General features: G+C 41.3%; 2 protein-coding genes across 5 annotated transcripts in view; one reads left to right on the top strand and one right to left on the bottom strand.

The window, feature by feature from the left end:
* The window catches only part of LOC109964656 (uncharacterized), a 34,503-nt gene extending 25,008 nt beyond the window's left edge, over positions 1-9,495 (bottom strand). Inside the window, exon 1 of the mRNA XM_020608118.1 lies at positions 9,221-9,495. The gene's annotated coding sequence lies outside the window, so the exon portion shown is untranslated. The remainder of the gene's footprint in view (positions 1-9,220) is intronic.
* A 4,961-nt stretch (positions 9,496-14,456) lies between these two features.
* nkain4 (sodium/potassium transporting ATPase interacting 4) overlaps positions 14,457-16,085 on the top strand; it is a 39,272-nt gene continuing 37,643 nt past the window's right edge. For 3 of the 4 annotated variants that reach the window (XM_020608083.1, XM_020608080.1, XM_020608081.1), the window contains exon 1: positions 14,458-14,743. In XM_020608083.1, the coding sequence (XP_020463739.1) occupies positions 14,690-14,743 (54 nt within the window). In that variant the 5' untranslated portion in view covers positions 14,458-14,689. Of the gene's footprint in view, positions 14,744-16,085 lie in introns of all 4 variants that reach the window. The other variant, XM_020608082.1, reaches the window with a different exon arrangement.

Raw genomic sequence — 16,085 nt, 5'->3', positions numbered from 1 at the left:
GCCCCCGGCGTTAGTCAAGCCACCATTTTATTAGAATATTATAAATTCTCCACCGTTTTCTACAGTACGTTTATAGTAGAAAGTGCCTACTTTTGTATATTCCTCATATATTTGTATCATGTATGTGCCCTCACACAGGGTTTTGCTCTTTATTATAGCAGATATGTATTTCTGAGTATGTTAACCTTGTTCTGATGATCTCCCTATGGGAAATCCATACTGCCTACTATATGTGGAAGGTCAAAGGATATATGAGCTGTGTTGTTACATATTGAATTCTGCAAGATACAGGCTGTCTTGTACTTCCAGGTACTCTGGATGTGGGCTGTTTGGCTTTTTAAGATCCAGTGAAGTCACAATAGTCATCAGCTTATTGATTAAAGTTTGTGCTCCATAGCCATCAAAGTGCTCCTCACTCTTTCAAAGTGTTTTTGCTTGTTTTCTGCCTATTATAGGACTGTCTTGTGCAGTTACACACACCTCCCTGACGTTATGAGCAAGTTTGTGTTGTTTTACCCAACCAATGGTCCAAAACCCAAAGATATTCAGTTTACTATCATGTGCAACAAATACAGGCATCAGGTCCTCACATCAAGCTTGAAAAATTACAAACGAAACAAAACAAAACAAAAATTGATCATCAGAATAGTTGCTGATTAATTTTCAGTCGATCAATCGACCAGTTGATTAACTGACTAAACATTGCAGCTCTACATTGCTGTAATTGTGGACCCTGAAAACACAAAGTTTGCACAAGATCACTTGCAGCTGTTTTAAAAAGTCACTATCTCTCTATCCATCTCTCTATTTATTTATTTATTTAACTTTCAATCGGGAAAATATACCAGGGCAAACATTACATCACATTAATATTTTACAGGCACTGCTGCTCAGCATGGAAGAAGCAAATGATAGCGGCGGTGATTTCACTTGTTGTGTGACCTGCTGGCCTTGCATTTTTGAACCCAGTGAGATGTATAGTATGTGTGTGACAATGAGAATCAGGTTAATACAGTGCAGGGGTTCGACTGCTCAGGTTACTCCGTGGTTTGATTAACTGGGTTAGCAGAGATTCCATGACAACATCCAGGCTGACAGACCCGGCTTGCTATCAATCACATGGGTGACTGAAGGGGACAAGCAGAGCAGGTGCTTTTCATTAAACAAGAACTAGCACATCCAAACACACACACACATTAGTCTGATTGCACTGGAATCCCTTAATTCTGACAGAGAGAGAGAGGGTGGAGGTTAATACAATAAAATACAAACATGGTAATGATGGGTATGGTGAATATATGGACATAAATATGGGTGTGTGTGTTTGAATCAAAGAGAGAGAATTTGTGTAACAAAGAAAAAGACAGACAACCAGGGACCTCAGTTCTCCTTCATGTGGAGGTGAAAACATAAATAAATTACTGTTAATCATCAAAACAGCCCAAAATAGTCCCAACTTTTCTTTTTAATAATACACACACTCATACACATACACAAGTATCATAGTTTCAACATTCTTCAGAGTTACATTAGTTGGTATGTCTTCAAATATAATAATCTATGCATTAGTATATCTTTTTTGCACCAGTTACACGTGGTTAGAAATGGCCCAGGTACAGAGACAACAGTCTTCATGATAATAAATGCCATTTTACATGAACAAGTAAAAGAATAATTTAGTGTGTATGTGTAGTCTTTAATGTGTTGCTTCCTGCTGCTGCTGCTGCTGCTGCTGCTATCTGTTATCTGATGGAGGCTAGGTGCAATCTGCAAGGTGTTGAGGGAATGAAGTACTAAATAAAAGCATTTTAAGGTTTTCAGACACCAAGACATCTCAACCCCAGTTGTGTCACTTCACTTCCTCACTTAACACAATCGTCTGTCTCCTAAAATAGCAGTGTTTCTCTGAATTCAGGCTCTTTACTTAGCACCAAGATAGACAGATAGGTTGTGTGCAGCAAAAAAAAAGACAATGTCAGTGCATAAACCACAACATCTACACTGCAACGGGCACACAAACGCACTGCAAGATGTGGAGATGATTCACTGTGTGTGATCCTGCCATGTGCTATGTGATAAGTACAAGCATAGGTTTGGCTGCTTAGGTTTCAGTACAGGAAGGTAACACACCGGAGACTGTTTGCTCAGCAGCTGGCCCTGTGGCAACAATTTATGACCTTTATTTCACTTGGAAAAACATGAACAGTCTAACTGTCCTTACAGAGGAAATGTCAAGCCAACGTGTTTGACACCAGTCTTCAAGTAAAAAGATACGTATTTCCAAATCAGGGCTAAAAGCCATAACCTCATTAGATTACAGTAGCTCTCTCATGCTTATGTTTGCTATCTGCTATGAACTATTCTTTAAAGCTGAAGGCAGCCTCTGGAGTGGAGTTCAGCTGATGTGATCTCTCTTTCTACAAGCCACTCTTATTAAGCAGCACCACTAAAAGCCCAAGGATTCTCTTACTAAACCAATCAATATAGGATATGCCTCGCCATGGTCCCTGGAGCCCTCAACTCCACCCTTCATTCTTCCTCCAGCTTTCACTATCCCTACAGTCTCACTCATTCATGATAGGCAACGGGGTGAGGTGGATGCGCCTTTCTATGTGTGTGTGTTTGTGTGTAATTCTGCACACCCAAGACAGATCTGATACCAAATGCACGGCCGTCTTAAACCTCAGGAGGTGAAACAGGTGAGAATGGTCCTCTGAGGCAGAGCTGAGGAGCAAACCGCCTGCTAATGAATAAATAAACAGACCAGTCAGCACGAATGCCCCGCTGTTCTCGCATGCTTAGGATGCAGCCACTGATCTTCCATCGCCAACACCTGTGCAACTGTCAGTGGAATCAATAAGCAGCTACTGTTGTAAAAGTGAACTTGCCCTCCAGTTCGCACTGTGTTTATGATGGCTGTCTGTGTCTCAGACAGGGGGGTTACGGCAGAGTAACACAGCTCATATTCATATTAGCACCATAACTGTGTAGCCATTGAGCAAAACATACAAATATATGCATACTGTACACAATCTAATACAGAAAGGTGGTTTAGGAAGTTGTAGAAACAATACTTAGCTGCACAAACACAGTCACCTACTCTGCTCAGTCCTAATCTCTCATTTCATCATCTACAATAACACAATGACTGGGAAAATTCAACTGCATTAGAAGTTTTATCAGCACTTGATGGTAGGAGTTTTACTTGCATCGGTATTAGCCGATGCTTTGTGTATCTTGGAGTCTAATATACACTGGGTAGACCTAGGGAGACACACACTTGTAGACAAGTCACCAATCTGATGTTCAGCCTAAATCAGGGCATGCAAAGTTAAAGTCTGCCGATCTAACCACATTAAACAGAAAGCAGACATGCTAATGAAACCAAGATGATTCGCTCTGTTTGCACAGATTAAACTATTGTTGGTATAAACAGTTATCCACCCACAAGAAGTGACAATCTTTAAGAGAGTAAAACAAAATTGTCTCCTCTTTTTTCAGTTTGGATACACAGTGACCTGCTGCAACTGTGGCTCTAAGGCTTTTTAGCGGAACAGTCCGGCAGCTACCAGCAGAAAACAGGTCACAGTGCAGTGGATTCAGAAAGCTGGAAGAGGTCACACTAAGACAGAACTGATAAATTTAACATCAGATAAAACAATCATACTGCACGCTCACAAACATCTCCATCTACCTTTAGACTTAAATTCCTTTTCCTGTGTAAGGACCTCCCAATATTTTGACTTCCTTTTTTGGGATCACTCATTAAATAAAACTGTGACTGGCTTTTTCTGTCAGCCGATTGAAAGCCTGATGATCAAACCGTTGCCGCCTTAATAAGAAACTTCTTGGGAGCTTACAGTGCAGTGCGATATCCACGTGTAATAATGGAGTTGCACTGTTCAGGACCAGCATATTATGATATGTTCCTGCATTATATTTGTATCACAATGAGGAGTTAACAGCACATCTGTGTAAATCACTGCTTTTGCTTTGTTGCTTTCTTTCGACTGCTCTGATGTGTACAGGGACATCGTGCTGTAATGCCGCTGAGAGGTGAATCAATACTTATGAATTACAGTGCTCCTACTCTCATGGCAAGCAATACTGCATCTAGCCTGAAATGTATTTAGTGCATACTGAAATGATGGATGCAAAATACCTCGGTACTCGAGTATTAATGAGGAGGATTCTGCATAATTCTATTTAATGTACGGACTGAAAAATCAGGAGCATGTATTCTTGTTTCTAAGAGGACAGTAACTGAGACAATGTGCTGCACCATCACTTTCTTGGTCCCTGGTTGCTATAGTGATCTTTTTTATTTAACATGGTATTGTGTGTACTCATTGTCAGTGCTTAGTTCAGCATTGAATTACACAGAGGTAAAAACAAGAAACCTATGTAAAATCTATTCCCTGCCTTGTTGACTGTCACCCTTCCTTTCTTGCTTTCTTCAGTTCCCATTTCCTTGTTTTCTCCCTTACTACCCTAAACACAGCATGAAAAATTGAGAACATTTTATGCAGACAGTGAGTTTTGGTGCCCTGAGCCCACTGGTCACAGATCCATGGCACTAATGCTGGGTGGCAGTGCCAAACTGAGGCCCCCGTGCTCCAAGTCCAAGATGAGGTGCATCTGTCCAGCTGACTGGCCAAACTACAGCCCCCCCCCCAGCCCCTGGGCTATTATGCACACAGCTGACATGCCCACATGAGTGTGAACACGCACTCTTTGAGGAATCACGGACCATTTACTCTGCACCTTTTACAAAAAACCAAAGGCAATAGGCAATGATGAACATTTTCAAAACCATCATTAACTCTGAGCCACTGTGCTCCCTGTTCATTTTTATAATCATTACAATTCTTGCTCACAAACACACCATTGTACGCTCTCTCCGTATAATGTACTGTATAGGAGATAGAATGGTAGTTTGTGTGCGAGATAATTACGCTGTGTATAAGACAGAATGATGGTGTGAGTGTAAGATTGAAAATGCAAGTGTATGAAGAAAACAGCAGCGTGTGAAAGCATCACTGTGTGTATGTGAGCATGATATGAGAAAAGAGGGAATGACTATGTGTGAGAAGGGATGACTGAGCATGTGCTGGGAAATATTAATAAAGTGTTTATTTGAAAGAGAAGAGTTTCACTGAACAGGAAGCTACTTTACATTCTCTGTTTCTGATTGGGTTATAGCGTTCTTAAAAACAAAGCCTTTATCTACACTGTGGCCTCAGTAGCAAAGCTTAGGCTTCAAGGGGGATTCAGAATTCAGCCACAAAGCATTTAGGATCAACTTAAAATTCATCCAGTTTTGTCAAAACAATGGCAAGGTCACCAGCACTATGATCTGTCTGATTCTTTACTGTGTGTACCATCATTGTGTTTTACACATACACCACAATCTCAGTCTCAATCTAAAAACACAATCATTTTCTTTTTCATGCTCATGGTGTGTCTTGCTCTGCTCACACAAATATGCCCATTATGTTTGTGCAGACCCTGTTTACTGAGACAAAACAGCCGGTGTGACAACTCCAGTTCAGGCTGACCTCTCAACACGTACCAGAAACCTGAAATTCTTTCTATGACTTTCCTCTGCTTTTTCTGCATAATTATGAGATAGCATCATAATCTGTGTTTGTCCACATACATCTTTCCACTGAGTTTGCATGCAACTGCACCACCTCTATAATTGGTTTTACTTTCAGTCTGAACATGTTTAGAGTACAATCCCACCCATGAATGTTACCCCTTAGGCAAACACTTGTATTTATGTAACAGGGTATATTTTTTAATATTTCACTCATTAAATAAAACTGTGACTGGCTTTTTCTGTCAGCCGATTGAAAGCCTGATGATCAAACCGTTGCCGCCTTAATAAGAAACTTCTTGGGAGCTTACAGTGCAGTGCGATATCCACGTGTAATAATGGAGTTGCACTGTTCAGGACCAGCATATTATGATATGTTCCTGCATTATATTTGTATCACAATGAGGAGTTAACAGCACATCTGTGTAAATCACTGCTTTTGCTTTGTTGCTTTCTTTCGACTGCTCTGATGTGTACAGGGACATCGTGCTGTAATGCCGCTGAGAGGTGAATCAATACTTATGAATTACAGTGCTCCTACTCTCATGGCAAGCAATACTGCATCTAGCCTGAAATGTATTTAGTGCATACTGAAATGATGGATGCAAAATACCTCGGTACTCGAGTATTAATGAGGAGGATTCTGCATAATTCTATTTAATGTACGGACTGAAAAATCAGGAGCATGTATTCTTGTTTCTAAGAGGACAGTAACTGAGACAATGTGCTGCACCATCACTTTCTTGGTCCCTGGTTGCTATAGTGATCTTTTTTATTTAACATGGTATTGTGTGTACTCATTGTCAGTGCTTAGTTCAGCATTGAATTACACAGAGGTAAAAACAAGAAACCTATGTAAAATCTATTCCCTGCCTTGTTGACTGTCACCCTTCCTTTCTTGCTTTCTTCAGTTCCCATTTCCTTGTTTTCTCCCTTACTACCCTAAACACAGCATGAAAAATTGAGAACATTTTATGCAGACAGTGAGTTTTGGTGCCCTGAGCCCACTGGTCACAGATCCATGGCACTAATGCTGGGTGGCAGTGCCAAACTGAGGCCCCCGTGCTCCAAGTCCAAGATGAGGTGCATCTGTCCAGCTGACTGGCCAAACTACAGCCCCCCCCCCAGCCCCTGGGCTATTATGCACACAGCTGACATGCCCACATGAGTGTGAACACGCACTCTTTGAGGAATCACGGACCATTTACTCTGCACCTTTTACAAAAAACCAAAGGCAATAGGCAATGATGAACATTTTCAAAACCATCATTAACTCTGAGCCACTGTGCTCCCTGTTCATTTTTATAATCATTACAATTCTTGCTCACAAACACACCATTGTACGCTCTCTCCGTATAATGTACTGTATAGGAGATAGAATGGTAGTTTGTGTGCGAGATAATTACGCTGTGTATAAGACAGAATGATGGTGTGAGTGTAAGATTGAAAATGCAAGTGTATGAAGAAAACAGCAGCGTGTGAAAGCATCACTGTGTGTATGTGAGCATGATATGAGAAAAGAGGGAATGACTATGTGTGAGAAGGGATGACTGAGCATGTGCTGGGAAATATTAATAAAGTGTTTATTTGAAAGAGAAGAGTTTCACTGAACAGGAAGCTACTTTACATTCTCTGTTTCTGATTGGGTTATAGCGTTCTTAAAAACAAAGCCTTTATCTACACTGTGGCCTCAGTAGCAAAGCTTAGGCTTCAAGGGGGATTCAGAATTCAGCCACAAAGCATTTAGGATCAACTTAAAATTCATCCAGTTTTGTCAAAACAATGGCAAGGTCACCAGCACTATGATCTGTCTGATTCTTTACTGTGTGTACCATCATTGTGTTTTACACATACACCACAATCTCAGTCTCAATCTAAAAACACAATCATTTTCTCTTTCATGCTCATGGTGTGTCTTGCTCTGCTCACACAAATATGCCCATTATGTTTGTGCAGACCCTGTTTACTCAGACAAAACAGCCGGTGTGACAACTACACTTGTATGTGTAGGAAATGAAAGGGAAGAAGTCAAGGAGCAGGTGTGCAGGCGAACCTGAGAAAGTGTGTTTATTTCTGCCAGATGAAGGTGGGAAGGGACGACGAGATGGAGACTGGATGAGAGGAGAGAGAGGAAGGAGGGAAAAGAAAGGAGGAAGGAGTGCTCCAGTCCTGTCGCCTTGGGTGCTTCTCTGCCCCGGGGGCCATCTGACTGTTCTGTCACCCTCCACAGAAGGCTGACTCTGCCTTAAAGTGCTCAGCCTTGTGCCCGCATTTAGACATGCTTGATGTTTAATACATACACAGGGAAAATATTGAGAATGCCTCAGGAGAAATGCAGCACACAGGCTGGAAGGGAGAATAGTTTTTGTCCGTTTGTAGTACAACCATGAATCAAGAAGCTCCTATGCAAAGTGTGTGTGGACAGAGCTGGAGCTTCACTGCTAAATTGAAATAGCAGAGACAAGAGTTAAGCAGCGCTCAACAAAACTAACTTGTAGTGAGTGAGGGATAGCTTCGTACCAGTGACTGTGTAATGCACTGGCACATCATATTCATTTGTAATGCTTCAGTCAAAATAACAATAAATGCTTGACCCAGTGTGCTTCTCTACCTCTCCAATCAGTATGAGCGTGGTGGAATTCAGGGGATCACTCCTCAATCAGGCAGGAGAACAGGCCTCAGGGGTGACCCTGCTGCTTAAGTCAACACAATGAGTGTAATGAGGTGAAATACACACACACACATAGGCACACATGCACACTGGAGGTGGGAACTCTTGCTGCATAGTGAGTGGATTTCATTCATGTACATGCTCTGAGCCTGCTGTAGAACTTCTACTCACACCCACACCCACATCATCTTGCAGCACAGCCAACATTTCACTCAGTAGCTTATTATGTATAGCTTATACTGTAATAGTACACATTAAAAGCCAACATTTCACTCAGTAGCTTATTACAGATAAGGAAAATAGGTACTGTAATAGTACACATTAGCAATAAACTGATATTAAAAGCCTGTGTTTCTGTTTGACATGCATCCTCTTGTGCGCCCAACAGTCAGGGAGTTCATCAGCTCCAAGTCTATAATTAATCAGCCCTTGTGTGTAAGTAGGCCTGATGCCTTCCTTTGATCATCACATACTGTACAGCAACCCACGCCCTCTGGGCCATCAGAGGATTAATGAGGAGTGCCTGTGATAGGAGAGCCCCTAAAAAAAAGCTTTTATTAATTAGCCCTACACTGACAGTGCGACCACAGTGTGCAACACATGTTCACTCTAATCAAAACTTTAAAGGGACATGATTGACCTCCCAATCACACACTGTAATCCACTGCATGATATTAAACCTTGACGCGCGCATGCAAGTTACGGGTGTGTTCAGGGGAAAGTGCACCATTTCCAAATCAACGTGGTAACTTCCACACGTCGCTGACCCACCTGGTATGTTGCACTTTATTAAGAAGCCTGGAAATGATTGATCAGACATGTGGAATGAAGTGGGGCATAATTAAGAGGCCATGAAGACGGACAGGCATGCAGAACTGTTCGAAATTGCCTAGATGTGACCAAAGTGGAACTCAAATATAAGAGACAGAGATCGGATGTATTCTACTCACTCAACCCCCGGTGCGTTAGGGGACCATCCCGATCTCTCACGGTCAGTTCTTCAGATGAGTTCTCCTGGGACAGCGCGCCTTGATCCTCACTATCATTCTTTGCAAAGCTCCAGCCTCCTCATAGCCTCCCCTTTCTCTTCTTTGAGATCACATGGGGAAAAACCTCTGCACGCCAAATGAAATCGCCTTTAAGTATTGTTGGGGGTAAACGTCGTCCGTCTCTCAGTATGTAGAGCACCAGTGACAGCAGCGGATTCCTATTTGAGGGGATGCTGCCCCCCCCCTGCCTCTCTCATCTGGCTCCATCAGCTCTCCGTTAGGCAGCACCATGTGACAGAAACCACCGTCAAGAGAGACAGGATAACGAAATTGGTTTTCGGTGAAAAGCTTTCAAAATAAAACACTGATGCATCTATTGCAATTTGCAACACTTGCACATGCACTGAGAAACTTTCTCATACAGTATATTTACCATTTAATTAATTCCTACTCCTGAAAAAAGCACGATAATAACATAATCCTTAGAGCATTACTGAGCCACTTACTTTATGTCACCTGATGGTCAAAAATTATATATGTAAATCAGATTTTTGAAAAACAACTTCTCTTACATGTTAAACTACAGTAGGCCTATTTGAGAGGTGCTTTATTATTTTTAGTTCTGTGATATTTTGGCCTCCCAAGTATTAGCCTAAATATTAGGCTGACTTCCACAAGACAAGTCTAAGTGTCAGATCATAAACTGTATAGAGCTAATATCAGGCAAGTCTGAAATGAAAACAAAAATTCATATGATAACTTAACTTGTTTGGAAAGTCTTTGTGATTCAAATTTAACAACTGTGACAAATCTCACTGTTTTAAGGGGTTTACATTTGGTCTTTAAGGCATTTTTTTTCCTTTCAATTGACTTTGCACACTGGGCAGATTAGTAGCTCATGTAGGCCACTTAGCAAACATTATGTTTGCTCCCAAGACTCTTTGGTTCAGATGTCATGCTTCTCCTTTTGGTCTATCTCCAGCTTGCATTCAAACCATCTAGACAGTGTTAAGTTTGGCTATTTTGTTGAAAAAAGTAACATGCGAAGCCTTTTCCAAAATGCAGTTTAACAGTTGCACCTGAGGGGAGGCTATGTGCTGCAAAGGGGCATCCAACTAATGTGTTTTTATTTTGAAAGGAACGTGTCTAATTTCCTGAACTTTGCCTGTTTGTGTCTGGCTTGATGCATCTGTGAAGACAAGACACCCATTCAATTAAAACCTACCTCACAGACCAGCGCCCTCATGGGGTCAGTGTTAGAATAACATCAGATGCTCAATCTGGGGCCCAGTATTTTTCACCAAAGCATAATCCCATTATACATTATTGACATGCTCTTCATAATAGCCTATGCATTTATTCTTTATTAAGCCTGTGACTTTCTTCATAGCAAAATACTGGGGAAAACAAAATTATATGAGGCTCTGGCTCTCATGCTTATTCTTAAACTTTTAGGAGCAAGAGCTTAAATAAAGAAAGCATTCATATGCTTGATGGACAGCCAGTGGTAGTTATTTGCTGCTTCGTAGGCTAATTTGTTTTGACAAACATACCATAGAGCCAAAGGGTGCACCTCCCGTTGCAGATGATTTAAGATTAGGTTATGATATACTATTTGCCACCACGAGCGTTACTTGCATCAACGCCACATATTCTGTGTTGTTTCTGTTGTAACATATTTCAGCCTGGAAAACAGAAACATTTGTTACACTGTGACTTAGGGAAAGTACTGCTGCATCACAATAAATTTGGGGAATTAAGTCATTTGGACTGTTGTAAAAAAGGACAGGATCTGTTTTGCCCTCAAGTCTCAGGTGCACTAAAGTGTGTGAAAAAGAAACAACAGCCTAAGACGCTTTCACACAGAAAAAGCTTTATCCTTTTCAGGTCTTTTTTTGTATTGTCGTCCACTACGAGCCAGACTCTCGTGTCTCCTCCACAGCGCGGGTCCCCTCAGAGCAGCGTACCACTGGCTGTCCTGTCACTTCACATTAGTATCTTTGTGGAAAACAGCAGTCCTGAGGGCCTGGACACACTTGTCATGAAAGAAGTGTTCTGGACAAACTCACACACACACACACAGTGTAAGTTGATAAAGAGGTGCTGGCAAAATGGGGGAAATGGGAACACAAGGAGAACTTCCATTAAAGCTTCTAATAGAACCATAACAGTGGCCTTATTTCAGCCTTGGATCTCGTCTCTCAGTCTTTTCTTCCACCCACCAACCCAAATACATACACATACAGACATTTTTTATGGCACACATTCAGAAAATATGTTCTCATAAGAAAGGCAGTTGTGAATGTGTACGCTTCACACATGCAAGAAATGCTGGGTGGTCACTAAAGTATTCTACTAGCAGTTCTTACTGGTTTGATGTTCGACAGTAAAACATAACAGCTGTTATAAACAAATCGGTTGATGCCACTGACTACACACACACACACGCACAAAATAATTCCTAACACGTAAGACCCACTAGTGTGTCCACCTTTACTAACTTTATTTAAATTCATTTGAGTTTAGCTTGAAATGTACACAAAGAACTGTCATGATTTTGTCCCACCTGTTTCCAGTTTCATGCTTTTATTTTGTCACTACTTCCTGTTAGAGCCTATCTCAGCTATGGACTTTTTACTTTAATCAGTATTCATTATTTCCCCCACCAGGACGCTACCAGATCATTCTCTATATTCATGTTCACCTTGATTCTGTTTACTCAAGTCCTGTTTTTGTATTTTGTTATTTGTGACCGGCAGCTTATTAAAAATATTGTTTTCTGCTTAACCTTGTCTGGCATTATAATAGAGTTCACCATCAACATCATTGTCAGCTTCACGCACCAACCCTGACAAAGAACAAGACATTATTTATATATACTCACCAGCCACTTTATTAGGTACACCTGTACAATTGTTTGCAATTCAGTGCAACACTTCTGCCTCCATTTACGGATGAAGATGGTGAAGAAAACAAAGCTCTGGCCAAAAGCTATTAGGTGGATCTTGGGCCCGGATTATTTTGCCAATAAGAGCATAGCCCACATAGTATACTGACATAAAAATGGCTAAACTATAGTGTCTAGATTTCCATTAACATGTCTACTAGTCCTGAAATAATAAAGGTTGCACAGTCACAGGGCCATGTGCTGTAAGGATGCACCATCTGACTGTGCACAGATTATATAATGCAACAAAGTATGTGCCTAGGAATGCTTCTCAGACAAAAAAATATGACTAGAATAAATTTACCTGAATAGAGACAAACCATTCATCATCAGAAGATTTTAAACTAGACAAATGCAGGTGGGGGTGTTTGCAGGGCCACTGGTGTGACACTAATGCTTCAAGCTGGTCATGATGCTTTATTTTTAATACATATATATATTTTATTTTTGAAGTTTATGAGCTCTCATGATGAAATAAGATTTCCCTTGTTAAAATATGCTCACTTTGTGCCTGTTCACTGGTTTCCATAAATATAAAAAATGCTTGCTTTTTTATGTATTTGTGTGTGTGTGTGTGTGTGTGTGTGTGTGTGTGTGTGTGTGTGTTGTGTGTGTGTGTGTGTGTGTGTCGACGGGGATGGAACTCCTCCTGAGCCTGGAAGGATTCCGGTGGGTAGGGCGGTGTGGGATGGCAGAGAAGAGAGGAGAGTGCTGGCACTTTAAAGGAGCAGAGCGGAGGAGTGTGTGATGAAATGAGATGTGAAGTGTTCCCTCACCCAGCCTGCAGACACGTAAAAGATTTATCAAGCTGGTGAGGAGAGAGGTGGGACCAGCCCCCAAACACCCTAAGAGTGGAGGAGGAGGAGGTGGAAGAGGAGGAAGAGTGTGACTGAGAGAGTTGCCTTTAAGATCTTTTCTATTATAAATCATATCCAAGTAGTGGCTACCCAAAAGGCAAATGGTGATCCAAACAAAAGAAGCAATGAATATACTGAAAAGGCCTTCCAGGCCCAGGAGCCCAAGGGTCAGGGGTCCCCTAGACCAGGGAACGGTGAAGGGGGTACTGCTAACCTTTCCACTGGAAAGTCAGTCAAATGACTATAAAAAACTACCAAACAAGAAAGAATTGATGCTAAATAACTACGAAGACACTTAAAACAGACACAAAAGGCCTAATCACTAAAAAGAGACATAAAAGACCCCAGACTCAGCAAACGACTCCTAAAATATGCCAAATGACAAAAAGAGACATACAACAAATACAAACTGAAAAGAAAGACACAAAAAACACAAAATGGGTGCAAAATGACAACAAAGATATGCAAAAGGAGTAAGAATTTACTCCAAATGGCTAAAAGTGATGCAAAGCAACTACAAATGCACACAAAACAACAGCAAAAAAACACAAACTGATTAAAAATTATGTGGTCTTGCTCCTGGAAGTATAGGAGAGTTATGTGTCTGTGCCCAGGGGTCAACTGTCTTATACCCTGTCCATGGCAAAGAGGATTTGGGGAAAAAGGGTCAGGCAAAATGACTGCTACACTATAGAATGTGAACAAAGTTGTATGAAGAATTTTATTTTAATTTTATTGATTTTCTTTGCAGTGTGTGGGGAAAAGATGTTCCAGTTTGATGTTATTTGTACGAAAGCTTAGATTGGATCCTCACCAACAGTCATAGCACACCATTCCCTATGACAGTGGTTCCCAAACTGTTTCTGCTCCCCCACCCTTTTGTGGGTGAAAATATTTTTGAGCCCCACTCCCACCGGAGTCCACATCTCAGTTATATTTAGCCCTTGCCGCAGGGCCCGCCCCCCAGTTTGGGAACCACTGCCCTGTGACTCCATTTGTTGCTACGGAGCAGCGCTTTATTACCAAGGTTATTATAATTTTAACTTGTGTGGCTCATTATAGGCACTAGATGGCGCCTGCTCTCTATCAGCAGCATTAATAGCAGTTGATCTTGCTCCTCCTCAACAAGCACCTGCAAACATTAAATATAAAAATGACATTAACAGCATTAATTGTTAACAAGCGCCAGTTTGAATATTTCCTCTCTAATTTACGTCTAAAATTTCCTTTAGACTATCAGTTTTTTGTGAAATTCTAATTGCTAATTGCCTTTTCAGTTGGCTTATGTATTTGTTAACCATGGCAATAAATTGATTAACCTCTGTTAAAACATTTTGAATGAACAAGTCTAAACCCTCCTCCTCCTCCTCCCCCTCCTCCCATCCCCCCTCTCAAACATCCACCCAGTCAGTCCCCTGAAGTGCGTCCGGGAAGCGAACACGCAGACTGGGACCAGCCGGAGTGATTTTGTGGCGTGTTGTAGTTCAGCAGAGAGACACTGGAGCAGAGGAGGAGAATGGGACACCGGTGCTGGGGTCAGGACTGACTGAGGTCGGCACGCTGAAAGCTCCTCCGACCAGTTTCCAAATCCTTTTGGCACAGAGTCACGTTTTCGCCGCTGACACAATGGGCTGCTGCAGCGGACGGTGCACTCTCATCTTTATTTGCACTTTACAGCTGGTGAGTTGAGCCACACTTGGAACAGGTTTTAACAGTGAGAGAAAATGGCATTAGTGTTTTGTTTTTTAAGAAACAAACTCCTTAACAATTGTCTTAAAACAAAAACAACAACAACAAAAAACTTGTTAGTTGCCCGTGTGTTGTTGCAGGCTGAGTTAAAACTGTTAACAGGACGTTATAGAACTGTCTGCGACTAATACACCTGTAAATTCACTGTTAGATATCTGATGTACACGCACACAAATCTGTTTTGTCTTGTCCTCCGCCTGCTTGTATTGATATTCTGAAATCGTGTTTGAATGATATTCATGAACCTGGGTAAACAGATTTGGGGATCTAAGTAACAGCTAGAGGTGTTTTAATTTATTTTACCTGCTCCTAAATTCACTGTTGTGACACAAAGCATATGGTGTTAGGAAGTGTATACAGTGCTGCGTGAAGTAGTGAGTGGATTTCATTCATGTATGAGGAAATGAATTGTTTTGCTCTTTTGAATCCTGACCTATTGTTGAGCTTTGACATATTTTTTTAGCCTGCTTTAATTCAGTGACACTGAACTCATCAGCCCATAGCCTGTATTTCCCAGTAAGTAAATATCTAAGACGTCTAAGAATACATTCATTTTTTTTCTATCATCCTCAGTAGATTTGAGGAATTTGCTCATCAGCCGTATCAGGGGTAATGCTGAACCTCAAACGACAGCAGATGTAGACTTGCAGCTTGATGGAGAATTTCTGACCAGTGCAGTGTGGGCTGTGACATTTTCCTGATGGTAACTACGCGGTCTCGGATTATGCTTTCCCATGACTCACAGGCCAGCTTGCTTTTGCCACTATCCCTGAGTAGAGTTTACTTGACAAGAGTGTGAGAAGGGTTGTTTATGGTGGTATTAAAACTGAGGTTGCTCACACCATAAGCCCTCAAGGAAATGCCACTTTCAACAGCTATGGGAGCAATCTTCTCCAGACAAAGTGTAAAATGGGAAAGCTCTGATGTATTGTATCATGCATGAGAGAATCCAAAAACAAAGAATAACGGAACACAACAGAAGGAAAGCATATGATGGGAAGTGGCTTTTGGTATCAGCCATAAGTGTGTTGAAAAAGAAGTTTCATAATTTCATAATGTTGTATTCCTCCAGGCCAACATTTCTACACTAAGCTACAAGTTTCTGGCTGCTGCTTAGGTAGGAGCACCCTGTCTCAGGTTTTTACACCTAGAAATATAAGAAGTTGTTCATCTAGATTTGAAATGAATAACTGGCCAAGTTGCTCTTTCAGAGGAGAAAGATTAGGTCAAGTGTTTGCTGCAATTGTTTCTTCCTGTCATCTGGATGAATTCC

Source organism: Monopterus albus, unplaced genomic scaffold, assembly GCF_001952655.1.
Source record: "Monopterus albus unplaced genomic scaffold, M_albus_1.0 scaffold91.1, whole genome shotgun sequence".
NCBI lineage: Eukaryota > Metazoa > Chordata > Actinopteri > Synbranchiformes > Synbranchidae > Monopterus > Monopterus albus.
The sequence above is the reverse complement of the archived record's forward strand: the minus strand, read 5'-3'. Positions and strand labels throughout refer to the sequence as shown.